Genomic DNA, 27,314 nt, shown 5'->3' with positions numbered 1-27,314 from the left:
ACACTTGGTTTCCATGCTGACACGGGTTAGGAAGCTCTCAGAATCTGAGGGTGCACAGTCTAGCAAGATGAGTGTGTCTAGCTGTCTAGACAACTGGAGGAGATGTGTGTCCAGCTTACAGAATGCACTCAAAACTATGTGTTAACTGATGGAACTAACAGGAACTTCTACATACCTTTGTATACCAAGGAAGGGGCACTCCAGGGAGGGGTGGGGCAGGCCAGCACCTGCAGGCAGTGAATATCAGTTGCATATTGGTTACTGGGTTCTCCTCATGCAGTAAGGTTCCAGAACCCTCTTGATAGATATGTCAGGTAAAGAGTTTGAAGAGCTTTGTGATCACATTCCCTTCAGGGAGGTGGAGATTGAGTATAAGGACTTAACAAGCTGGGAATGAAAGTACAGATGCTCCTCCACATGCAACGGGATTACATCCCTATAAACCTATCCCACATTGAAAATATTGTAAGTCAAAAATGCATTTAATACACTAACCTAGTCCATCCAGCCTACCTTAAACATGCTCAGAACACTTACATTAGCCTACAGGACAGCAAAATTATCTAACAAAGCCAATCTATAATAATAAAAGCATGATATGCTAATTAGACTGGATGGCCGAATGACCTTCTGGATGAAGCCAAGGCTGCGAGGGCTGAGCCCCTTGCATGAATTTTGTGCATCGGGCCTCTAGTTTTACAATAAAAGTGTTAAATATCTCATGAACTTTATTTATTACACATATCACTTTCACACCATCATAAAGTCAAAAAATCATTACATTGAACCATCATTGGTTGGGGACCACCTGTAAAAGAATATTTTCTAGAACATGAATAGCAACAACAACGTAACTAATGGACAGCAAAAGGAATAAAGAGTTTAAATCCCAGAAATCTGGGCCTGATTGGAAAGAAATTGAACCTAACATTTACTAAAATAGCTATCTCTTGTTTAATTAAGATGTAACTCAACAGTGAGTTGAGGTAGGTGGGTAAGTGTTAACTGGAGGGAACTTCCCTTCACAAACTGCTTGGCGCTCTAGTTGTAGGCAAACCGTTCACGATCATCTCTTGCTTCTGTCACCGCTGGGTGTTCGGCTGGATTGGCTGCCGCTGGTACGGATGGGCTGGATTTTTCTTTGGCTGTGGAAGTCTGATCACCATGACTGCTGTCAGCCTGGATCGATACCTGAAAATCTGCTATTTATCTTATGGTAAGTAGGAAGGTTTCTAACTCCCTGATAGTCAAAGCTAGATGGCTTGTCAGAACTGTCCGTATTTCACCCATAGGCAATAAACAAAGATAATTCATAAACGCATTAATACTCAAGCGTATGTGTATTTATAACCTATCTTATTCTAACATATGTTTAAAGGTTTGAACCGGTGTCAATGTGGCTTTCTTTTAATACTACATGTATAAGAATGTCTGGTGTTTGCTTTTAAAAGTATCCTTTCCTTGTATAAAGTGTGTAAGCTTCTCCCATGTTTTGCCATGCAGACAAAGGACACAAAATGCTTTGGAAGGATGTTAGGTCCATGATGCTTAGCTGGTTCCCACACAGTAAGTGTAATTGTATGAGCTGTTTGTGATTCTCCTCAAGCACCCAGGCTCCCTGTGATGGCAGAGATGAGGAATTCAACGGTCTGCCTCTAAGTTAGACAGCCGGGCAGCTGGGTCTGCAGAGAAGGACACACACAGAAACGTCACTCAACGTCCCTTTTGTGGTATTGGTACACAGGTAGAAAGAAGAGTTGACGTGCCAAGAATAACCAAGTTTCCAGGGGCTAGAGTTTTTCTTTTGTTTTGTTTATTTGTTTTTGTTTTTTTAGTGATTAGAATATTCCACATGTTAGAATAACTTTTTATTACCTTTACTTCTTGGGGTTCTGGGAACTTAGTGAACCCACAATAGATGCATTTGGGCTCGTGAGTTCAATATTGAGAACCGAGAGCAGCCAGGGAATAATACTGGCTCCCTCTGGATTCAGCTGCTCTGTCTCTCAATCTGCCAATCAGAGTGACTGTAACCGTGAGGACAGAGTACAGTCTGGAGCCCGAGGTGGGAAAGGTTGAGTCGACTTGCCACTCTCAATGTAATGGGGTTTTCCTTTATATTTTAAAAGTTTACAATCCCCAAATCCAAGGAAATCATGCACAGGAAAGGGGAGGGTCCTGATCCACCATCTTCACAATCCGGCACTCATTCTTTTATTTTTTTTAAACATTGCATCTCCTTTTGTAAACAGTTTAAAACTTCCAACAGAAATAGATTAAATTAAAATTCCCAATAAGATAAAATACACAATTATATATATTCTAAATGACTTCAGAGTCAAATTCTTTCTATAATCTTATATTTGGTCATATCAGTGATGGAAAAAGTCTTGATTTGGGTGGTGAACACATAATGCAATATATAGATGATGTATTATAGAATTCTACACCAGACACCTATAGGATTTTAGTAACCAATGTCACCCCAATCAAGTCAATAAAAAAGAAAAATGTGAACATGTATACACTAGTACAGTGGTTCTCAACCTTCTGGCCCTTTAAATACAGTTCCTCATGTTGTGACCCAACCATAAAATTATTTTCATTGCTACTTCATAACTGTAATGTTGCTACTGTTATGAATCATAATGTAAGTATCTGATATGAAGGATGATCTTAGGCGACCCCTGTGAAAGGGTCGTTCGACCGCCAAAGGAATTGCCACCCACAGGTTGAGAACCGCTGCACTAGTATATTATATCTGATATAATATATAGTGTAATATGATATTTATATATATTATAGACAAGAAGGCAAAATGTTCAACTTCCTGGGAATATTGGAGGTATATGAAGCCTTAATGTCTCTGCTTTTTAAATATTTTCTTAAACATAGGCTTTGTGTCAATTAAAGAGGTGATCTTCTCCATCCCTAGAATGATTGCTGGGCATAACTCCCATGGGAACTGTGTATATTTATTTCCTAGCTTCTTCTAAGGTGGAACTGCCATAGGATGGTCTCATCATTTGATTTGACACACTATTGAACCCTCCACACAATGTCTTAGACTGTTGGAATTAGAAGATGGCTTGGGGATATGTAGACCTTTCTCCCATATAATGTGATAAATTGTTTTAAGACATCCCTGATAGACAGCCACTTGGCCTCTTCTTGAATAATTCCAGTGACCAGTGACGGGGAGCTTACTACTGCACAAGGCAGCCCATTCTCTGATTGGTCTGCTATCATTGTTACAATGTTATTCCTTATATTAAGACAAAACTGCCTCCCAGTAATCTCCACCCATTGGTCCTAGTTCTGACTTCTGGAGCAACACAGAACCAACCTACTAATCTACTCCCTCCTGTACTTGACAGCCTTTCACCATACTCAAATGTAAGTATAAAACACCTCACCAAGTAACCCTAACCATAAATGCTTGTAAGTATGCCTCTGCACATTCCGTAAATATATGGGATTTTCCATGCTCATGTTTTATCCATTATAATGGATAACCAAGAGTTGACATATATAGTTGTTATCCCTATCTGCTTGTGCTCAAAAATTTTTTAAATGCCATGTACTTGAAAAAATAGAGACAATAGAGTATATAAACAATCTGTTCTATTTCTTGTTAGCACTAAATGAGACAAATCCCAGGAGTGAAAAATGTACGTTACTGTAGTTCTTTATAGCTTGCAAGAGAGGCTTTGCATTATTTCACTTAATCTTATTAAAACCTATAAGCAATATAGTCTTACTTCCGTTTAACTCATAAGAACACTAACATTGACAGGTCCCATGAAGGTCAAATACTAGAATTGAGACGTAGGCCCTGCTGCCTTCCCACACCTCACAGGGCACTCAGTAGGGGGCAGACCTTGCCCAAGAAGTCATTCTTTTTTTATTAATATATTTTGATATTTCTTTTCTGCTACTGTAAGACCAAGGCAGGAAGGGGTCACTTCTCAGGCCCTGTGGTTTGAGGTGATAGGCAGGGGGTGGAAATAATTTCCCATGGGCTGCAGCCAACCTGCCCGTGGTGGTTGTGTTGAACTTTGGGAAATGCTCACCAGTGCCTTCCAGCTCTTCCAGATGATTGCACTGTTTTTTTCCTCCTGGAATTCTCTTTTAGTTAATAGACACTAGTGCTGACAAATGGAGCTCATTATGTTTTTTTCTTTTGTTTCATTTTCCTGAAAATATTTTCACAGAATATTTTGTAGAATGTAATACCATCTACCTAGATTTCCTCCCTCTTCCCCTAAGGCTGTGTGAGTGTGGCTCTTGTGTTCATAAGGTTGAAAGTTTCAAAATCTGCCCTCACCAAGCAGAGTCAACCATTTCAATGTCACCTCAAACAGCCATGATAAATGGCCCACAATTCCCACTCAACAAGTGTTTAGGAAGACAAGAGAAATGAGAGACACAAAAGCTTTTAGGGAGAAGGGTACACATGTAGAAAATATAAGCAATGTCTTGTCATTTGATTCTACCTTGGATGACCCACTAATACATGCCTTTTTTAGTTCAGTCTACCAGTTGGCCTCTTGCATTGAATAGGATCTCAAAGTTCATTCTGGATGCTTCCCCAAGATCCTCCACTGTCTTCAGCATCCTCTCATCTTTTTTTCTGTCCTCTTTCCCCAGCTTTTGTCATGTCCCTCTCCAAAGGCTCCCAGATGTCTAGAGCAAACTATCCCTGTGAAATCACTTCCAATTTTGTTCTCTTAGAAAAAGGTCCAGCTCTGGAACTTTCCTACCTTCCCTCCGCTCTCCCTCAGGCTTCAGTTATCTGACCACTTCTCCCAGAAGCTAATGGAATAACTCTTTGGATGTGGAATTTGACATATCGAGGGGAGGTATTTGGGTGGAGGGCAGATTATATCTTGGTAATGGTTTTCTTCCACCTCCAGGGGTTTGGCTGAAAAGGAAGCACACCTACATCTGCCTGGCATTCATCTGGGCCTATGCTTCCTTCTGGACCACCATGCCCTTGGTAGGTCTGGGGGACTACGTACCAGAGCCCTTCGGAACCTCCTGCACCCTGGACTGGTGGCTGGCCCAGGCCACAGTAGGGGGTCAGATTTTCATCCTGAACATCCTCTTCTTCTGCCTCTTACTCCCAACGGCTGTGATTGTGTTCTCCTACGTGAAGATCATTGCCAAGGTTAAGTCCTCCTCCAAAAAAGTAGCTCATTTTGACAGTCGGATCCATGGCAGCCACATGCTGGAAATGAAACTGACCAAGGTAACTGCGGTAATCCTTTACAGAGGTGTTTTCTAATCACTTAAAACTTCAAAGGGCAAAAAGGATAGGGAATGTTGGAGACTGGGAGATCTTAGAATCTCTACTGTTTATGTCCTTCTGAACTTTGTTATTATTTATCTAAACCTTGTGGTATATCTTTTCTCTGTCTCTGTCTCAGTCTCTGTCTCTCTCTCAGTCTCTGTCTCTCTCTCATTTATACACACACATACATGCACACATACACACAATAATTCTAATATTTACCAAAATTATACAGTTGATCTATGGAGACTTATTCTCTCTGTTGTATAGAATATTAATGGTTCTTATACATTATTTTAGCATAAGAATCATAACTTTTATGAATTATAAAATGCCTCACAGAATTTACTGTTTTGTATGGACTTTGATTGGTGACATGATTAGAGACATTCTACCCTCACACTTTATTTATAGAGTAAGAACTTAATACATCTGCTTTCCTATGGAAAGTTAACACAGGAGCAATTTCTGTAGGTTTGAGTCCCCTGGTAAATGCTAGTTTTCAGAGTTGGCAGCAAATTAAATATTGTGACATAAGGAAAAGGGCAGATAATTTGCAAACAAACTAGGTTTTTAATTTTATCACCAACACTTGCCAGGTTTGTGACCCAAAGCTAGACACCTTTAAATCTCTATTTCTTCATGAGTATAATCTATCACATTGGGTTATGGTGGAGACGTAATGAGGTAAAACATGTTATCCTGTCATCTGGTGCATAGAAGATGTTAAATAAACCATAACTTCTTCTTTCTCTTTACACTTTCATCACGTCTCATCCTCATGTGGAAAATACTTTTCAGCTCATATTATCACAATAAGTGACATACAGATAATATCAAGCTGTGTAATTAATATTTGTACACTGGACTTTCCATCTTATATTTTAAAGATAAAAGTAAATGTAGATGGAAATTCTAGTACTTCCTTCTGGTATCCCAATTAACCATGTTGCTGGATAGCTCACCTGCAGGTGTCATCACCGCCTACTTTAAGGACCAAGGTCTCAGGGACCTTACTAATTCCCTTACTAGTTCCTTCTTGACTGGAGATGGCTTCCTAGTAAGTCAGGGCCTTCATCTTAGTCATTCTTCTCTCCAAATTGCTGACTTTCAGTTGTTCTAAGATCTCTTGGTTGCACAGTTGAGCTAAAGATTCTTTTTTTTAAAAATTAAAATACAGTTGACATCCAATATTAGATGTATAACCTAGTGATTCAACATTTACTAATATATTCCTTATGAGATCACCAAAATAGTCTTGTAACTGTCACCATACAAAGTTACTATGATAATATTGACTGTTTCTCCTATACTATACTAGTACATTACATTCCCATGACTTATTATTATTATTATGTTTTTTTAAATATATTTTATTGATTTTTTACAGAGAGGAAGGGAGAGGGAAAGAGAGTTAGAAACATCGATGAGAGAGAAGCATCGATCAGCTGCCTCCTGCACACCCCCTACCCGGGATGTGCCTGCAACCAAGGTACATGACCTTGACTGGAATCGAACCCAGGACCCTTAAGTCCACAGGCCAACGCTCTATCCATTGAGCCAAACCAGTCAGGGCTATTATGTTTTTTATAACTGGAAGTTTGTACCTTTTCTTCTCCTTTCCCTTTCTTACCCATTCCCCACTTTACTTCCCTCTGGCTACCATCAGTTTGTTCCAGTTGACTTTTGCACCCTAAACTCCACTTGCTAGGCAGGAGGAAGTTTGACGGAACTTTTCATCATTCATAGTCTTTACCAATAACCTAAATATAGAGCAGCTCTTCATAGACAAAAATACAGAATTGGGAATCATGATCTCCTTCTATCTTATAACTGGCTAAAAGTAGGGAAAATTTTTTCATAAAATGTAGGATCATGAATTAATTTATTCATGTTCAGCTCTTCCTTGAGTTCCTATCTTAAAAAATAAATAACTCCAAGTTACATATGGGTTACATTTAATCCAAATTCTATTCTATATCAAGCACTGTTCTAGGAACTGGGTGAATGCAACAGTGATAGTGTTCCTTTCTGGTCATTGATGGAAGTTGGCCCAGGGAAACAACACGATGTCTATCACACTGCTGTGGATTTCAGTTGACCTTGCAGCCCTGTAATTTCACATACCCTGAGGGTGCTGAGATGTCATATGACTTTCTCTTCTTCCATCCCCCAGTGTCATTGGCTTTGAGACATTTTGATAGTCTTGCCTAGTGAATCTGGGTCCTCATATGCATGAGGCCCTTCTCTAGTTTCTTCAAGTCTGTTACTCATCATTCTATCTCCTGTTTGTTTAATTGCTTGACTTGACCTACTCACAACTATGCATATGCCGGAATCTTGTTGTTTTCTTGTGTATTCTTAGAGGGTTGGTAACTTCTGAAGCTCATTATCCATATGAGGCGAAGCTCAGCACACACCATTTAATTTGATTTATGATCATTCTCCTTGTCCTGGACTGTATAGATTAAACAGGCTCACCCAGACCAGATTAACCAAACAGATGTTAAATGAAAAGTGTAGGTATATATGTGCATGATTTTATTTTATGTATATTTTCTAAAATATATACTGAATGATATTGTATTATATATTACTAGAGGCCTGGTGCATGAAATTCATGCAGGGGGTGGTTCCCTCAGCCCAACCTGCACCCTCTCCAATCCAGGAGTCCTTAGGGGATGTCCTGCTGATGGATTAGGCCCGCTCCCCGTGGTTCTCTGCTCTCTGCAGGACCTGCCTGCTCAATGCCATGGTGACATGCAAGCAGGCCCTGTTGTCTGCTGTCTGCAGGGCCCGCTTGCTGGCTCGCTGCCGGCGGGACTAAAAGGACTGGAGGACTCCTGGGGGTGGGTCCAGCTGTGCCGACTGCCTGCTGCTCCCCCGGCGGGGCTGAAGGGACTGGGCGCCACCATCTTGTGGCTATGGGTGCTGCCATCTTTGTGATGGAGTGATGGTCAAATTGCATATTTCCTTTTTATTAGATAGGATTTCTATATTTCATTTACATATATAAAATCTATATTTAAATAACCAAACATATAAGGTTTCTAATTATTCATACTTGTGCAAAAACCTGAAGTCAAACTTGAACTCACAGTGAAAAATAAACACAACCTCCTATTGTGGCATATTCTGTACTAAATTAAAACTATTTTAAATTACTAGTTAATTTTGACCTTGATTTTCTATACTGAGTGAAAATAAATAGGAAAAAAAGCCTCCTGCTGGGTCTTTTTCCTTCATTTAGCTACCTCTCAGGACTGGCAATTTGCCTGTTTGCTTGGAGCTTCTGATCTTCAGAACAGCCTGGTCTAAAAGCTTATTACTTAAAGGCCACCTCCGAGGATTCTGGGATCAAAATCATTTACTTTTTTGTGTACTCTAATTATTTCTAGATGGGTTATTACCTGGCCTGCGTTTTGCCAGTCTGGCTTTGTCAACTTAAAAAATTGATGTTTTATTTATAACCCTTTCTCCACATTGTAGCTTCCCTCTAATTTATTTTAAAAGGTGGTTTTGCTAGGCTTTTGTAGCAGGCTGAAATTTCACAGACTACAGAAATTGCAGAGGTGTGCAAAGTAAAATAAAATAATGATAATCCTAAAGAAACCAAAAGGGAAAAAAAATATTCTCTTTATATCGATGTCTATGACTCAGCCTAACCTCATTTTTAGGTCTTCATTTGACCTTGTAAAACAATGTTAAACAATCAGGATAAATTCAGTTGAATCAAGAGTTTTTGTCCTCTTCTCACGTCTTTATAATTCCATGGTGCCAATGGGTGGGGCTCCTGGTCTGCTGGTTGTTTATTGATCCTGGTATTGCTGAGATATTTAAGGTTCCCTCTGGTCTCAGTCATCACTTGTCATGGGTCACTTTGCATCTTTCTTGTCCAAACTATAAAGCCTCTTTAGATTCATTAACAATTCCAGCTATTTCCCCATCTTTTGACTGCAAATGTTGGGAGCTTGGTTAAAACCCTGAAAAGTGAAGCATACATTTTCTGCTCTTCTATCCCCAAAGCATTGAGGCTATATTGCTTCCAGAACCCCATCCCTGCCCCTTTGCTCTCCCGCTCCCCACCCCATGCTAGCTCAGTGGAGCAGCTTCAGAACAGTTTCTCCAGGTCAGCTACCAGCTCCTCTGCTGCCCTCCCTCGCCTTCTGGCTGTAAGCTCTTCACCCACGCTGCAGTGGGAACACTGGCTCCGACAGCACAGGCATCCCTTAAATTGTTCACATAATAAGCCTAATGCCCTGAGTCCTTCAAGTCTCTGGCTGCGGATACTCAAAGTCATTTTAATCCCACTCAAAACCCTCTTCTCTAATGTATGTTCTCTCTCGTAAATTTCCAGTTTCTTTTATGAAACTCAGACGCTGAGAAATGAATGTTTTACTTCTTTGGGTATGTTGGCTTCTAAAAACCTTCACACAAGGCAATGAAGGCCCTTGCTGCTACTTTACAGAGAGAGGTGGTGGAGTCACAGGAAGGAAATACCAGAAGCATAGATTAATTTTTCCAGGTATTATTAGGCAAATTCTATTAGAACTTCATATTTATTCATTTAACAGGTATAGGTCAGCTATCGTGCCCCAGACCTATAGTTAGTATCTAGATCCTGTGGGTACCCAGCTTTCTCTTCATTTTCCTATGTCCTCTAAAGTCCCTGCCTAGTTTAAGACCCTCTGTAGGCCATCAGAGCACTTGGCACGTTTACTTTACTGAATCTCATGTTTGTTGCTCTTTTTTGAAAGACAGTAGGTAGGTGAGGGCAAGCACTGTTTGCTGCTGCCCCCCATCGCCTGGTGCCTGCTAGATGCTTAATCAAGATTGCTGTAATGAATACATAATTGAATAAATGAAGTTAGCCTAATTACGTTTGATGAGTGTTAAGCGGTCCCTTGACCCCTGGCTTCAGCCCCACTTTCCCTTTTATTCCTGAGGAGGTGTTTTGTTTTGTTCTTTCACCATGATTGTGAATTCTTTTTAAAATTCATGAACATAAATGTCTGCTTCCCTCAAAGGATTCCTCTCCTTTGTTGCTCATCAAGTGTCATTTATCATTGATGATTCGCATTCAGGGAACCCCATGTGAATTCTAAGGGTAGTCTGTAATAAGGCTGACTGCATTGTTTTCTTTTTTCACTTAATGAATTGACTTATTTTCTCTGTTTCTTCTTAGCTTAAATATCACTTCCCAGAGAAACATTCCTTGACTGAATTAGTCTTCTTATTATAATACTAGAGGCCCAGTGCATGAAATTCATGCACGGGGTGGGGGGGGGGGGCGGTTCCCATAGCCCCACCCTGCACCCACTCCCAATTGGGGACCCCTTGGGGGGATGTCCGACTGCCAGTTTAGGCCTGATTTCCTGTGGTAATCGGACACCCCCTCACAATCTGGGACTGCTGGGCTCCTAACCACTAACCTGCCTTCCTGCTGGACTGCCCCTAACCCCTCTGCCTGCTGCTGATCACCCGAACTCTCTGGCTGGCTGGCTGATTGCCCTAACTGCCTCTGCTTGCTGCTGAATGCCCCTAAACTGGCCTCCCCTGGCAGACCTGATCTCGCCCCAACTGCCCTCCCCTGCCAGCCTGGTTGACCCCAACTGCCCTCTCCTGCCAATCTGATCTCGCCCCCAACTTCCCTCTCCTGCTGGCCTGATCTCGCCCCTAACTGTTCTCCCCTGCTGGCCTGATTGCCCCTAACTGCCTCTGCCTGTCTGATCGCCCCTAACTGCCCTCCTGTGCTGGCCAATTTTATTCTGATTGGTCAGTTTCTATGCCAGTCAGCGTCAAAAGCTCTGCCTCCTAGGCAGCCATTGGCTCCTCACAGTTGACCCAGATTTGGTTCTGATTGGTCAGTTTCTATCCCAGTCAGCATCTAAAGCTCCGCCTCCTAGGCAGCCATTGGCTCCTTACATTCACCCAGATTTGGTTCTGATTGGTCGGTTTCTATGTCAGTCAGCGTCTCTGGGCCTATCAATGGTGCCTGATCAGAAAGGTGGGGCTGATCAGCAGCCCTGATGGAGGCCTGGAGAGAAATGGAGGTGGGGCTGTTGGCCAGGCTGGGAGAGAAAGAGAGGCAAGTTCTGATCAACAGCTGCCACAAAGGCTACGGTTAGACCCTGCCTCTCTCTCTCAGGCCTCTCCAGGCCTGACCTGCAGCCCCCTAGGCAGTCAGTGCTGGGTCAGGGGCCTAGAGTGGCCCAGTCAGTGTTGGGTCACCAGGGAAACCCAGCACTGACTTTTGGTCTGGTCCAGCCTTCAGTGGTAACAACCCTGGTCTTTATTATATAGATTTTCATGCTGCCTTTATATTTTCTTCTTAGAACGTATCACAATATATAATTAATTTACAATTACATACTTATTTTTGTGATTATTTGCTCAATGTCTGGTTTTACCACTGGTAATAAGGCCCATGAGGTTAACAACCATATCATTTTGTTTACTTTATGGCTAGTTTTGTCACTAGCCTACCAAGAAGTCTCATATAGGTGACATTTGTTATTTATTTTGGCTGCCAGTGGCTGAGCCCCTTTCTGTGACTGGAATTTTTGTGTTGAGGAATTTCCAACATTTTGTGTCTTGCTGAGGAATGTGGGAAAGCAGGACTGGCAAAGATCACCTCTTAATTTAAAAGATACAGAAAAAAACAGTTATTAATTTTCCAGGATTTCCTTGCAGCTAGAGTACAGCTACATCAGCCTGTCTCAGAAATTAGTGACACCAGATAAAGAGGCAGGGAGGTCTCTTCCCAGGTCATGGCTACAGCAGCAGTAGTTTCTGCAGCAGAACTAGTTCAGGGCATAGTTTTGGGTATCATTTCTGCCTGCTTGGCCTCAATTCTAAGTCCAGCATTCTCAGTGAGGCGGTGTCTTCACCAACACATTCCTTTTCTGTTTCACTCAGCCAAGGTCTATTTCTATCGCTTGAACTCAATCTTGACGGATTCACCTTGAGTCAAGAACTTTCCCTCTTAGGACTTTAGTTTTCTCATCTGTGAAAAAAAGCTGTGGGAGGGAATTAAGTGATAACTAAGTTACCTTCTAAAACTCTGAGGTTTGCTCTGCCAGCATGACTCAGTGGTTGAGTATTGACCTATGAACCAGGATGGTTCGATTCCCAGTCAGGGCACATGCCTGGGTTTCAAGCTCCATCCCCAGTGTGGGGTATGCATGAGGTAGCTGATCAATGATTCTCTCTCATCATTGATGTTTCTCTCTTCCTTTCTGAAATCAATAAAAATATATTTTTTAAAAAATACAAATCTGAGATTCTGTAAAAATGGCTGATTGGTTGGATTATTTAAAGGTCTGTGGTGCCCTAGCCAGTTTGGCTCAATGGATAGAGTACCATGATGCCTGTGGACCAAAGGGTCCCAGGTATTACGGCCAAAGGTGATCCTGAGTGGGGGGGCGGGGGTGAAAGGATTGAGAAAAGACAGACAAGAGAATGAAAGCTGGGTCTCGGTGGGACGCTGCTCCCTGATGAGGAGACAGCGCCAGCGCCCACAAGCCGTGTCTTTATTTTATAGCAGATGCCACGAGGCAAAGTAGGGGCGTGATCACGTTGTTTACAACATTCTCATGAGTTCCAACCTCACTCAATTGCATGCACCTGAACTCTAGCACACAGGCACGTGGGGCTATGTGTTCAGACCATAGGTTCAAGCTTACCACCATAGCTGTTGGCTATAATTGTGCTGGGAGGGCCCTGCCCTCCAGCTGGGACTTGCACGTGGCAATGAGAGGACCCTGGCCAAAACACTGTAGCCGCGCCCTACACCCAGGTTTGATTCAGGTCAAGGGCATGTACCTTGGTTGCAGGATCCTCCCTGGGTCCTCATTGGGATGCATGCAGGAGGCAACCAATCAATGTGTTTCTCTCACATTGGTATTTCTCTCTGTCTTTCCCTTGCTCTTCCACTTTCTCTAAAAATCGATGGAAAATTATCCTCAGGTGAGGATTGAAAATTTTAAAAAAATCTGTGATAATAGCTCTTATTTCTAAAACCACCTGGCCTCCCCACCTGAGTGCCTGAGTGTTTGCCCACCTCCAAATAGTAGTATCCCCATCTTGGTTCATCTGTAATGAACAGTGAACTCTCTCTTGTTTTGTTGAACCAGATACTTATAAATGTACTAGAGGCCTGGAGCACAAAATTTGAGCACAGATATAGTCCCTAGGCCTGACCTGTGGTCAGGGCCATCTTTCCCAGCTGCTGACAGCCGGCCCCACCCCCCACCGCCACCCAACCCCAGTTTCCTGTTCCCCATCAGGTGATTGGAGCCTGCCAGCCAGGGGGAAGGACTGAGAGGTTGGTTGGCAGGCCCTGATCAGGCGATGCCTGCGGGCTGGGGGAAGCTCCTGCATCGAGCGCTTGCCCCCTGGTGGTCAGTGCACGTCATAGCAACTGGTCGTTCCACCGTCTGGTCAATTTGCATATTATGTTTATATATATATATATATATATATATATATATATATATATATATATTTTCTTTTCTATATGCCAGCCACTACCTTGTTGGGGAATATTGTGTTCAGTTTTAGATAAAAACTCTACAACACAGATGCATGGAGTGACATGACCTAATTACACTCTCTCCTCTCAACAAGCTTTTGCTTGTTTATAGAGTAGTGGTATTTTAAGATTTGAGAAAATTGCAACTGGGAAGTGCAGAATTCTTCTTCTGCTTCTTTTTTTAAAAGTATGAATTGATGTTCTCTACTTGGATCACAACCAGGGGTGACATATGGCAGACACACCAAAGCTCTCAAGACTTCTTTTTTCTAGAAAAGTGTTTGAAGGAGGGTTTGGGGCAGTTGGCTCTAGTTGTCATCTTGCTGATAACATAGAAGGAAGGTAGAAACTCAAACCATATATTCTTAGAATTGTTGAATTACTTAATTTCTTAAAGGTGGTGTGAAAGGTTAATATCACCACCCTTGCTTTTATATAGATGAGGAGTCTGGGGGCGAAAGTAGGGAGATCATGATGTCAAGTCCTCTGCCTTCCTCTGTACCATTGGAATTATCACTCAATGACAGGCTGGAGTCTTATAACTGGCATCTACTACTGCATTACTATCTTTTAATATCATTTCCCCACTCCAATTGGGAGCAAATCTATAAAATTTCTAACTAGACCCAAGACAAAAAACAAAACAAAACCAAATCTTATTATTCCTATGCTCCTGTCAATTGTAGGACTCCCTAACCATTCTCTCATTGCACAGATGTGGTGATGGCTCTTCTTGTGACCTTATCTCATCCCAAACACTGAAATATATTTCTTATTAGTGGTCTAGCTGCTTCTGCAATCTGATTCAGTCCCAATATTGGTAAGAAATTTCTTCCATCTATTTGGTCTTTCTGTTAGGCCTTTACTTCCACATCAATTCCATGTCCTCTTCACATCTATTTCGTTGTTCGAGAGGGCATGGGGCTTTAGATGCTGGCTGAAGTCTTACTCATATCAGGGCAAAGGAGCCTGATGGGAAGAACTGAAATAGTGGTTCTTAGAGGCTCGGGGATTCTGCCTCATTCACATTGGTCCTTGGAGCTGAACCAAGATGAGAATCCAAAGCCCAAAGTATTTCCAAATCAGTGACTGTCCCTCAATTCTACACCACCCACATGGAGAGGACAGGACCCCCCTTCTTGGAAATCTCCTCTGCTGGGAAGGTTCAGGTGTGTTGGGTCCAACAGCAGACCCTATAATTGGAGAATTTACTTTCAATCCTATTGTTTTAATTGGCTAATTCACTGGACTTGATCCATATGGGCAATATCAGTTACATGACACTTATTGCCAGCCTGCACTGGAGCTGAAACACAATGATATCCCTTGGTCTCTGCAGCAAGATGATTTTGAAAGGAACTGGCCTGCAGATGTGATTCTTTTGTAGAAGCTAAACACGTATTCTGTGATTTTCCTCCCACAAAAACTGCCCAATTTAAGAATTTAAAGTTCTACTGCTTTCCCAGTGAACCAAAAAGCAGTGATGAAAGTGCAGCAATTAAAAACTAAACAACTTAGAGAAAGCAGACAGGTGCAGGTGCCTATGTTATAGCGGGTTTAAGAATATCTGGGAGAAAAATTCTGGAAGACAGAAATGAGGACACACTCAGAAATGAGGAGGGTGAAGAACAGACTACAGAAATGATTGAACACATTGAGTAGAAAATTGAGTAGAAAGTTCTGAGAAAACTGAGCGCTACATGAAAGTTTTGGAAGATTTTGTAGAATATCTTAAAACAGGTTGAATATTTTAATGCTTAATATTTTGTGGAATATATTTTAACATGAGAAGGTTGAAAATAAGGAACATCCCTCATTTTAATTTCGTATTCACTTAAAAAACATAAGTAACATTTTTAATACCTTTTAAATCCACGGTTCCTTCATTCTTTCTGCTTTAAACCTGCTTTCTAATCATTCACTTTAAAGTATTCAGCTTTATTCTAATCTCAGAAAAACCACACTGATTTATTTGCTGTGTTTAAAAACTACAGTAGTTTAATTCTCCTATGCCCTTTTAAAAGGGATAACAAAATGAAAATGTGTTTGATCCTTCCTGTCGCCCATTGCACACTTCCATGATAGTAGAAAATATGTAAAATGTGGAATGTATCATGGACTAAGTGCCGATCTATTTTTTTGTCAATGACTGGCAGCAATACAGAAAACAGCTTTTAATTAAGATACTGTGAAATAAAAACCTCACCAAAAGGAGAAAGGAGGGTGCTATGTTAAGTTCCCAGACAGCTGCTAAAGCAAGTTTTATTTATATAGTTATTGTTTATTGGGGGTTTGAAAAAAATAGACCCTCAGTGTGAGCCTGGAGGCCTCCATTACATTTACAAACAAAACTCACACAGAACAAACCAAATACAATCTCACCCGGGGAATCTTCTGCAGAAAAATGAGAAAGCAAGCAGGCAGGGGACCTGTGCGTGTGTGGTATGCCTGGTTTATTACTGTGAAGCACAGGTGAGAATTTTGGCTCAGGACCTTAACACAAGGCTATAGAACAGGCTTCGGGACCCACGGGAGGTCTGGGCTAATTTGATTCATCTCCTTGGGATCAGATTTTCTATTTGCAAAGTGGAGTGAAATTAAATATTGTTAAGGGGTTTTTGCTGTTGTTTTGCTGCAGTTACGCTTTAGAGATGAACCTTGAACCTTTGGGGTGAAATTCTAGAACCTGAGACTTAAGGGTAGATTTGCTTGTTATTTGACACATCTCACACATGCAGGGTTCCTGGGGCGAATGCGCACTGCTGACAGGCTGTTCACAGGCCAAGCAGACTGAGGGGTATGGACCGTTCCTGCAAGCAGCACTCTGTTCCCACAAAGCACGTTGAAATGCGCATGCACACAAATGACTTTGCTGTAAAAAATACTTATCCAACTAGATTTCTATTATTATTATTTTTAATCCTCATTTGAGGATATGTTTTTATTGACTTTTAGAGAGGAAGAGAGAGAGAGAGAGAGAGAGAGAGAGAGAGAGACTTGGTTGCCTCCAGCATTTGTGTACTGACCTGGGATAGAGCCCCGATCCTGGGTATGTCCCAGAATGGAACCCACATCCTTTTGATGTACAGGATGATGCCACAACCAACTGAGCCCCATTCCAGGGCTCCAAATGGATTTCTAAAGCAAAAAAGGATGCATAAATATTGTTGCTTTAACTCTATTAATAAAATATTTTGTGTCCCATTACTCATTATTGATCCTCTACACCCATTCTTCATGACCTTGATGTTGGGAATTGTTATTTTATTTCTAAATAAGGGGATGGGAAAAGAAGTGGCCCCTGGCCTCTGGTAGCTCCATCCAGGGCTGTAGGGAACTCAAAGGTAAAAGGAAGGCCCATTTCCCTAGAAATTCATGATGGGTTTGATTATACTCTTTCTATTATGTGCCCCTCCCTGTTCCTGCTACTGCAGCCAGGGGCATGCAATCCTCAGGTCAACCTGGTCATGTGATGCCTGGTCCATAAAACAGCCTAGGGTGGGAAGGGAGGCTGGCAGTGCTAAGGTACAGGATATACTCAAAAGAGAAACATAAACCCTAACAAACACAACCAGATATCCTCTACACAGCGGACTGATTTGAATATAGATAGTTTCATTATAGCAGGTCCTTGAATAATGTTTTGTTAGATGTCATTTTGTTCTATTGTTGATGAGATGTTGTAGGAACTTTACTCTTATTTATATCAATTAGCCTATGGTAAAGTTAGTTTTGTTATAAGTTGTTTCACTTATAATTGCAGACCTATTGATGATGTTAAGTGGTTATCTAACAGAAAGAATATTCTAGTAGATAACAGTAAGAATATTTTGAAATTAGTGTACTTTCCATCAATGAGGACCTGAAATAGCTCAAGTTTAAATAAAATTAAAACCAGCCCTAGTGGGTTTGGGTCAGTGGATGGAGCATCAGCCCGTGGACTGAAGGGTCCTGAGTTTGATTACGGGCGGGGCACATACCAGGTTGCAGGCTAGGCCCTTTTCTGGGCCTTTGTGGGAGGCAACCAATTGATGTGTATCTCTCTCACATCGATGTTTCTCTCTCTGTGTCTCTCTCCCTCCCCAACCCCCTCTCTCTAAAAGTTAATGGAAGAATATCCTTGGGTGAGAATTAACAAAACAAAACAAAAAAAAAACCTGATAAGAGTAATAATTCTATGTGGGCAGAGATTGTGTCTGCTTCATTCATTGCTTTATCCTCAACACAAAACATACAAGAGATGCTCAATAATACTTTTGGATCAGACGTATAAATAATGACCTTTCTATCTCCTGGTTTCCTCCTCCTCATTTCATTTTACTGGTTAATCTTCCTAAGCACAGCTCTCATTATGTCTCCTGCTCAAAAACCTACTAGTGCCTCAGAGCGTATGGAATTAGGTGCAAGCTCAGTTATTTGTTATACAAAACCCTACATACATGGATGTTATCTTCTTTCCAGCATTATCTTCCTTTGCTGCTTTCTCATACGCCAAAGTATATTGCTCACCAATTCCTGTATGAACTTCACACATACCTGTCTGTGCCTTTGCTCACGCTGGTCTCACTACTGTTCCATTATTTCCACTTGCCAACGTGAAGGTTATATGCTACATCCCTCATGAAACTCAGTGTGTCCCATAGCATGTAATTGTGTCCTCCTGGCACTTAACTCCTGTTCAGCCTTGTCCTGTAGTTATTTGTATTCTAGAGGGATACAGTCAGGCACCTTGGATTCTAGAGGGATACAGGTACCTCCACAGCACTTGTTAGTGTCTCTTGCCCAAAGCACTTTTTAAAAAGCATTTGCTGAATGAAAGTGAGAGGATCTATTCTATAGGGCCAGGTAGATGGTTGCAGGGCACTAATTAAGGCTACATTACTAATGGGACTGAATTGCAGATTGTGAGAAACTCGAGAGGATGTTTTAAATCCTATTTCCTTTTATTGTTAATCCTCACCAGAGGAGGATCTTTATTCCATTGATTTTTTTAAAGAGAGTGGAAAGGAGGGGCAAGAGAGTGAGTGAGAGAGAGAGAGAGAGAGAGAGAGAGATCAATGTGAGAGAGACACATCATTTAGTTGCTTCCTGCACACACCTGACCAGGGTGGGGATTGAACCTGAAGCCCAGATACAGCCCTTGGGTTCTCAGGCTGTCACTCTAATCACTGCTCAGGGCTTAAATCCTATTTCTAATTATTCTTTGGCCTGAAAGTTTAGAGGCCTTTAATGTAAATATATTTTTGTGAGAGAGAACAGGGCTTTCTGGAAAAGTCTCATTTATACAACTGTGTCACTTTGGTTAAAGCTTGGTGATTCTTTTACTTTGTAGCTAGTGAATTTCCATGATCTGAGCCTCAGTAAGAAAGACTTGAACCAAAAGAAATAACATTTAATAGAAATCTCTGAAGAAGATTCATATTAGAATTTCAAACAAGGGCAGAGTCTCTAAGTTTCCTGAGGCAAATACGGGTGATGTAAAATTTCATCAAGGTGAACATATTTTCCATCTAGTTTTTAACTCAACGTGGGCTGAGAAGTCAAGAAATTGCAGAAGCAATGATGTCTTTTTTGCATGATTTCCAGCGCCATGTAGGCACTGTGGGACAGTGTTCATAGGGTTAAACTTTGGGCCTTTGGGTACATTCAATTCTGGAGTGAAGAATACATGAAATGTGGTAAGTGGGATAAAGAATTGTAATAACTTCTCCTAGCCTAGCATTTTAGAAGTTCATATGAGGTGATTTTTACAGACAGGAGAAATGGAAATAAAATAGATTGTATTGAGTATACATAAGCTTACCTGCCTTTCCACCACACCAGTATTCCCAGCAGGTGTCTTGATTTTGTTGCCTGTTGCCTTCTTTCACCAGGTGGCCATGTTGATTTGTGCGGGCTTTCTGATTGCCTGGATTCCTTACGCAGTTGTCTCTGTGTGGTCAGCTTTTGGGAGGCCAGACTCCATCCCCATACAGCTCTCTGTGGTGCCAACCCTACTTGCAAAATCATCAGCAATGTACAACCCCATCATTTACCAGGTCATCGATTACAAACTTGCCTGTTGCCAAACTGGTGGTTTGAGAGCAACCAAGAAGAAATCTTTGGAAAACTTCAGGTAAAATTTCAGAAGCTGGAAATGAGTGACACTCGTTGGTTTCAGAATCCTATGGGGTTCAAGCCACTCCAATGTGCTTCCTACTTAGGGTTAGTGCTTATCACTTAGGAGTAGGATTGGCTTTATTTTCTTTTTTTTAAAAAATATACTTTATTGATTTTTACAGAGAGGAAAAGGGAGGGATAAAGAGTTAGAAACATCGATGAGAGAGAAACATTGTTCAGCTGCCTCCTGCACAACCCTACTGGGGATGTGTCCGCAACCAAGGTACATGCCCTTGACCGGAATCAAACCTGGGACCCTTCAGTCCATAGGCCGATGCTCTATCCACTGAGCCAAACCGGTTAGGGTGGGAAAGCTTTATTTGCTTCATCAAAATTCCTGAAATCAGATAATGAGATATGTAGGAGATGATGACATGAGAGTGAGAACAGTGATTCTATTTTTGATATTTTACTTATTTTTTAATTACAGTTTACAATCAACATTACTCGGTGTTAGTTTCAGATGTACAACATAGTGGCTAGAAAATCATGTACTTTACAGAGCAGTCTCCCCAAATGTTTCAAGTACCCACATGGCCCCATTCATAGTTATCACAATATTATTGGCTATATTTCCTATGTTCTAATCTCCATGGCTGTGACTATTCTGTAACTACCAATGTGTACTGCTTAATCCCTTTACCTTTTTCTGTTTTTGATTGTAGAGCAACTAAGATATGAAGCTGTGTTCATTTGAACAACCATTATGTATCACTCTTCCTTATCTGGGACCAAACCCATTGAACTCCAAGACTACAGTTCCACATGGCACTGATCCAAAATTAAGTTCTCACAACGGGAAAGATTCTCCTGTTTGGAACATTTCTATCACTAGCTGAGAGTATAAGACTTGGGCAGGCAAAGATAGGAGAGAAGGGGATGACATTGTCACTCTGCCAGGTTCTTTATTTTATTTTCACAAGAGCCCCATGTTATCCCTTCTCTTATCTTTTTCAGATAAGAAAACTGAGGTTAAGTGAGCTGCCCGAGTTTACCTAGGCAGGATGTAGCAGAACAGGGATTTAAATTCAGGTCTATTGAGTTTCAAAATTCATTCTCGTTAATCTATGCTGATTCTACTTCACAAGGAACAAGTGAGTTTGGGGATCCAGTATCATTTCCCCTAAAGGCTCAGGGTAGGTAAAGAGTTGAGGATTGTAGGTGGTCTTCTGTGTCCAGTCAGGGCCAATCCCAGCAGTAGAATGTGGAATAGGTACCTGAATTTATGATCTGAAGTGAGGGCTATTGAGAAGGCCCCAGGTTCTCTGAGCCCACTTTTTTCTTACTCACTTGAGGTCTAGTTATTTTTCAAAAATATTTTCTGCGAATAAGTAGGAAACAGAAGTGGGGGTGCTATAGAACTAGCTGTGAGAAGATGTGGGTTTTTATCTTGTTCTCTCACTGTGCTTAAGTGACCGATCTCTTGACCTTTTGTTTCCTCACCATGTAGGTACAGAATCAAATGAAAAAGATAAAATGAAAGTACAAATAAAAGGAGGTGTTGCCATTTTTTGCTATGGTACAGGGGAACAAACACACAATATGGAGGTAGAAGATCAGCCATGCTATTTACAATAGGTCTAACATTTGGGGGCAAATTAACAACTTAGAGCCCAGGATTGGAATGAGCTGATAGCCCTACTCATGTTCCTAAATTGTAAAAATTACACAAAATTTACATGTGAAAAGGGCTAAGTAACAACTGTTAACCCCTTACACACACACACACACACACACACACACACACACACACTGTTGGTGTTTAATGCCTTCTCTGTTGAATTGAAAAAAAATTCAAATACTAAACCAAAATGCATCTATTTTGGAAGTAATAACACTTTGTCCTTATCAACTATTGATATTCTATTATGAATAAAGTAGAGAGAATACTTTTAATAGAGCAGTTATGAGATAAAATAATAGGACACTTCTTCTTCTGAAGGAGATGGGAATTTGACAGGAAGGGCTGAAGGCAAATTTCATCCACCTCATAATTTTGCAGCAGATTGACTCTGTGTTCTGCACATTCACTCACAAGTGTGAGCAGCACATACATATTCAACACTCAACAATGAAAAGACAGGAATTTATGTGGAAGCAAGTGGCTTAAGGCTACAAACCTTTAGAGAAACCAACCAGGAGAGAGACAGTTCAGCACACCTGCTCCCGTGAGTCATTTATAGGAAATAGGGCCATTGCTTTGCCAGAGGAAGACAAGGGCTGTTTCCTTACAGAGTGTCAGCTTTCAGGGCAAACAGCAGGCAGTCAGGCTGAAGCAAGGAGGAGCCCTTAGGTTCTAGGGGCTGAAGCATCTCCAGGGGAGGTATGCTGAAGAGTATGATGAGTTGCAGATTTTAGAAGGATCTGCTTCAGACCAGAGTAGAAGGGTGAGAAGTGGCCACCAGAGGTTTCTTTATAACTTTCCAAAGGAAAAACAAACAAACAAACAAACCTTGTTTGTCTTTGTTGTTATTAAGGAGCTAAGAAAGTGGGTGACATGCAGTTCCCCCCACACCCCTTGTAGAGTGAGGTGATATGAAGCCAGTCTAGAATGGGTAATGTTTTACCAGAACAATTCAATCAAATTACTCTGAATTAATTGATATCTGTGTTCTTTCCTTTTCTGAGTCTGAAATGTATTTGCTTTTAATGGAAGACCCTCTAGAGAAATAGTTTGATTTCAAAGAAAAGAACTAATGTGTTGAATATGAGTAACTCTAACAGTTCATTGAGTTAACCCAGTCGTCGGCAAACCACGGCTCGAGAGCCACATGTGGCTCTTTGGCCCCTGGAATGTGGCTCTTCCACAAAATACCACGTGCGGGCACGCACGTACAGTGTGATTGAAACTTCGTGGCCCATGCGCAGAAGTCGGTTTTCAAGAAGTGGCTTTAGAAGAAGTGGAGGGTGTCAGTTGATGGGAGACATGGCACAGGCAGGGCTGCGGGATATGCAGCGCAGGGGGGAGTAGATTGTTTGAGGTACGTTCGCTGAGGTGGACCCCTTCCAACTCTCCATCACACTCGTCTATCTGAAACAGTATACAAGACGAGTGTGGATGGGAGAGTTGGAAGGGGTCGACCTCAGCGAACGTACCTCAATCAGATTGAGAATGTTTTTAGCAAAGGCCAGCTTTGGAGTACCCTAATTAAGTTAATAACAATGTACCTACCTAGATAGTTTAAGTTTAAAAAATTTGGCTCTCAAAAGAAATTTCAATCGTTGTACTGTTGATATTTGGCTCTGTTGACTAATGAGTTTGCCGACCACTGTACTAGAGGACAGCAAAATCACTAGAGCACAGGAAATGTGGCATGAACAAGTGGCATGTTTTTGAAAAGCTCTACCCAAGGGATTATTTTTACTTTGAGAATTCTAAATTGAATTATTAATTTTTATCTTTTTGAAAAAATATGTTATTGATTTTAGAAAGCGAGGAAGGGAGAGGGAGAGATAGATAGATAGAGAGAGAATCGCTGATGAGAAACATAGATCAGCTGCCTTCTGCATACTAGGGATAGAGCCCTCAACCTGGGTATGTGCCCTGACCTGGAATAAAGCCCAAGATCTCTCAATGCACAGGTTGATGCTCAACCAACTGAGCCACATCAGCCAGGGTTCTTTTTATCTTTTTAATTCAACTCTTGTACATATAATATTCATGCTAGTCAATGTTGACATGACGTGCATATATATGTGTGCGTGTATATATGCAAATAAAATACATACTAAATTGCATTGTTCTTCTCTATCTAGGCTGCACACTATAACTACCGTCAGGGAGGCTTCTGCTGTGCTGGAAATCCATCAGGAGGTATGAAGATGGACACAGCATCACATGGACACCATTAGTCACTTCTTTGCCTCTTCACTGCTGTTAATGTTTAATTGCAAACACACTTTTCTCTGTGTTATATTTTTATATTTTGTACACTTTTCCTCTTTCTCCTTAAGCCAGTATTTACTGGGAAATATTCTAATGGTCAAAAGGAATCTAGATTATAAGATGCTGCTTAAGTAATATTACTAGGAAGAGACTCCTTGAAATTCTCTTTTTATTACTATTTTAAAACCTATTGTGATGCCAAACAGTGTTAAGTCTGAGATATGAAGAAAAATGTATAAAAGTTTTATTTATTAGGGCATTACTTAATTCCATTGCCTCATCATTGTTATTTCTTAAGGTGGGCAGTTTCTGGGGTTCAGGGAGGTGGGTGATCGCTGGGATCCTGTGCTGGACTGTGGCTTTGACTGGTAGATGTTTGGATTCTCACAGCCACTCTCTTCTCATGCAGACAGAGGTTCCAAGTCTAATGGTAGAGATTCTACAAAGTCGTCCTCTGGGGAAATCAATTTTGCCTTAATTCCCCCAAAGCTCTCTTGTATCTCAGAATTTGAGGACTGAAATAATTTGAGGAGTGATCATAATTTTACCGGTGTGGGTTTTTCTCATTAAATTCTACATGCTAATATAGTGGGTGTAATAGGCCATTAGCAACTATAATTATTCCAGAAACAAATTTAGAGAAAATAATGACATATGTGTCATTTCATTGTTTGTTACCTTTATTCTTTCTTGTGTCTGTCTTTTGTTTTCAATAAATACCTTGTAAGGTTAACAGGTAATGAGCTACAGATAAAAATGAGAGAGAATTTCAAAGGCTGATAGATCCATGTCTTTTAAGAGTTAATGAAAGGGCAGGCATATAAATACTAGTCCAAATTGGTCTTCAATTCACTGTCTATACTTGATTTTCTTTCTTAATCCAAGGAGTCGGGCCGCCTATTTTAACTCAAGCCCTAGGCAGGTATTCTCCAGGTTCTCCTGCCCCATCCACCACCTCCTTCTGCTTGAATCTAAGCCCTGCTCACCAATTCTGATCCTACCTTTCTGATCATATCTGGTGAGATAAGTGAGAAAGGAAAGAGAGAGACCCCTCTAGAGCCACTGATAATCTGTCCATTCTTTGCATTCAAGTATTTATAGAGAACTAGAGACCTGGTGCACAACTTTGTGTACCAGTGGGGTCCCTTGGCTTGGCCTTCAAGATTGGGCCAAAACAGGCTTTCTGACATCCCCTGAGGGGTCCTGGATTTTGAAAGGGCATAGGCCAGGCAGAGGGTCCCCACCAGTGCAAAATCAGGCCTGGTGAGGGACGCAGGAGGTTGGCCAGCCAGGGAGGGACCGAGGGAGGGCTCCAGGGTATGTCCAGCCTGTCTTGTTCAGTCCAGATCGGCTGGACCCCAGCAGCAAGCTCACCTACTGGTCGGAGCGTCTTCCCCCTAGTGGTCAGTGCACACCATAGCGACTGGTTGACTGGTTGACTGTCTGCCCCCTGGTGATCAGTACACATCATAGCAAGCAGTTGAGCGGCCTTAACTTATCATTAGCATATTATGCTTTGATTGGTTGAACGGCCGACTGGATGACCAGACACTTAGCATATTGAGTTTTTATTATATAGGATGGGACCTTCCTCCAATGTTCAGCCCTGGTACATGGCACCTTCAATTTCTTTGTTTTTTTTTTCATTTTCTCTAGAGTTGGGGTGAAGGTGAGGAATGAGCTGATGTGGAGCAGTAGTTTAACATTAGTACTGAATAGATGTGTGTATAAAACAGACTTTATGATTACAGCAAGAGAAGGGACAATTCTGCCTGGGGCTTGGGACTGCTTACCAAGTCTGGAGAAAAGAGGCAGAATTGTCATGAGAATAGAGAGGCAAGTATTAAGTACAGAGGTGTGAAAGCGTGTGGGGCCACAGGTGGATGGGACACAGATGCAGAGCACAGAGTCTCTGCCTATGTCTACACCCAAACTCAGTGCCCTTGGTAAGCCTGTGAAATGGGGATAGTAACAACTGTTCATTTACAGAATTGTGAGGCTTAAATGGTATAAAAACACCATGACTGAGGAAATACCCCCTACATATCAGCATCTGCTATAAATATTATTAAGGTGGGTGCTGGTGGTCAGAGGTGGGGCTAGAAATGGTAGTTAGGCAAGGCCAGACCAGACACAAGGGGCTTTGTTTATGCTGTTATATGAATTTTACCTTGAACATAATGGAGAGACCCTGCGGGATTTTAGGCAGGAGAAGGAAGTGATGAGATTTATAATTTTGAGAAAGATCAGTCTTATAGCAGTATAAAGGATGGATGGTCCTGAGTGGGGGTGGGGTTCAAGATTAGAGGTTGGGAGATCAGTTAGGTAGCTTCATCAAGAAATTAGAATTTATGAGAGTTTGAATTAAGGAATAGTAATAGAAATGGAGATGAGAATATAGGTTTACAGTATTTTCAGAAGTAGAAAATCTTGGTCATTGATTACATGTGAGATGAAGGAGTCAAGGATGACAAGGGGCCTCTGTTTAGGAAATAGTGAGGATAAGGGTGTCCACAGAAGGGAAAATGCAGGAAAGGGAGTGGGATGGGGCAGACAGTTCCTTACATTTGAGATTTGTTGAACACAGAGTTTCCACAACACAGGTGAAGCTATTTAAAATAGGAGTTAAAAATAATCTAAAGTCATACCCTATGATAGAGGGAGTATAGAGTTCAGGAGTTAAGCAGGTAGGACAAGACTGTTAAGGGAGACTTTGCCATTTCAGCCGATCTGAAGGAAATCAAGTGAATGCATTTTTGTTTGTTTTGGGTTTGTTTGTTTTTTGTTGTTTTTGAGGAAGTGTTAATGGAAGTGAATGATGGAAGGAAAAAGAAGAGGGGACATTCAGAGTAATGTTGCTTTGTTTATAAGGTAAAATTTAACAGACTACCTTCAGAAGTCCCTGAAGGTAGACCATATGCTGTGTTTTATTAGCTCTTTAACTAGAATGTGTTCTTTAACATACCTTTAAAAATCAAGCTTAAGAAAGGACTAGCATAGTTATGGGATGTTGGGTGGGGGGATGGAGTTAAATACTAGGAGTCTTGGGGGGAAAATCCAAAAATTAATTTATGTTTCCAATTTGAAAAACATGATTTAAAAAGTGATCTTCCATGCTCTGATTTCTTTTATTTATTTATTTTGTAATATTCTGAGAGCTGGGAGGTACCAGAATTGTTACCAGAATTGATAGGGAAGGAGGGAGCTGGTTTTTTGGGTAGATGGAGAAAAAAAGATTGGTCCTTGAGGGTGGATTGCATACACCATGCTGTCCTTATCCAGGGGCTTCCGATGATTTCAGAAAGTTCTGTGTAGTCCCCAAACACCTCTACAAATTCAATTTAAGTTTAATTTAGTTTAAAAGAAGGTATATTACCTTGGTGTGCTGGTGGGTTTGTCTGTGACATAGGCTTTAAAACCTTGAACAGACACTATGTTCTCCT

General features: G+C 41.3%; 1 protein-coding gene across 1 annotated transcript in view; it reads left to right on the top strand.

Annotated features, from left to right (window-relative positions):
* OPN5 (opsin 5) overlaps positions 1–23,805 on the top strand; it is a 30,143-nt gene extending 6,338 nt beyond the window's left edge. The window contains exons 3-6 of the mRNA XM_006093215.1: positions 1,046–1,216; positions 4,917–5,251; positions 19,700–19,941; positions 23,742–23,805. Coding sequence (XP_006093277.1) covers positions 1,046–1,216; positions 4,917–5,251; positions 19,700–19,941; positions 23,742–23,805 — 812 coding nt within the window. The remainder of the gene's footprint in view (positions 1–1,045; positions 1,217–4,916; positions 5,252–19,699; positions 19,942–23,741) is intronic.
* Positions 23,806–27,314: the final 3,509 nt, after the last annotated feature.

The sequence above is a fragment of the Myotis lucifugus genome, unplaced genomic scaffold (assembly GCF_000147115.1).
Source record: "Myotis lucifugus unplaced genomic scaffold, Myoluc2.0 scaffold_111, whole genome shotgun sequence".
Taxonomy (NCBI): Eukaryota; Metazoa; Chordata; class Mammalia; order Chiroptera; family Vespertilionidae; genus Myotis; species Myotis lucifugus.
The sequence above is the reverse complement of the archived record's forward strand: the minus strand, read 5'-3'. Positions and strand labels throughout refer to the sequence as shown.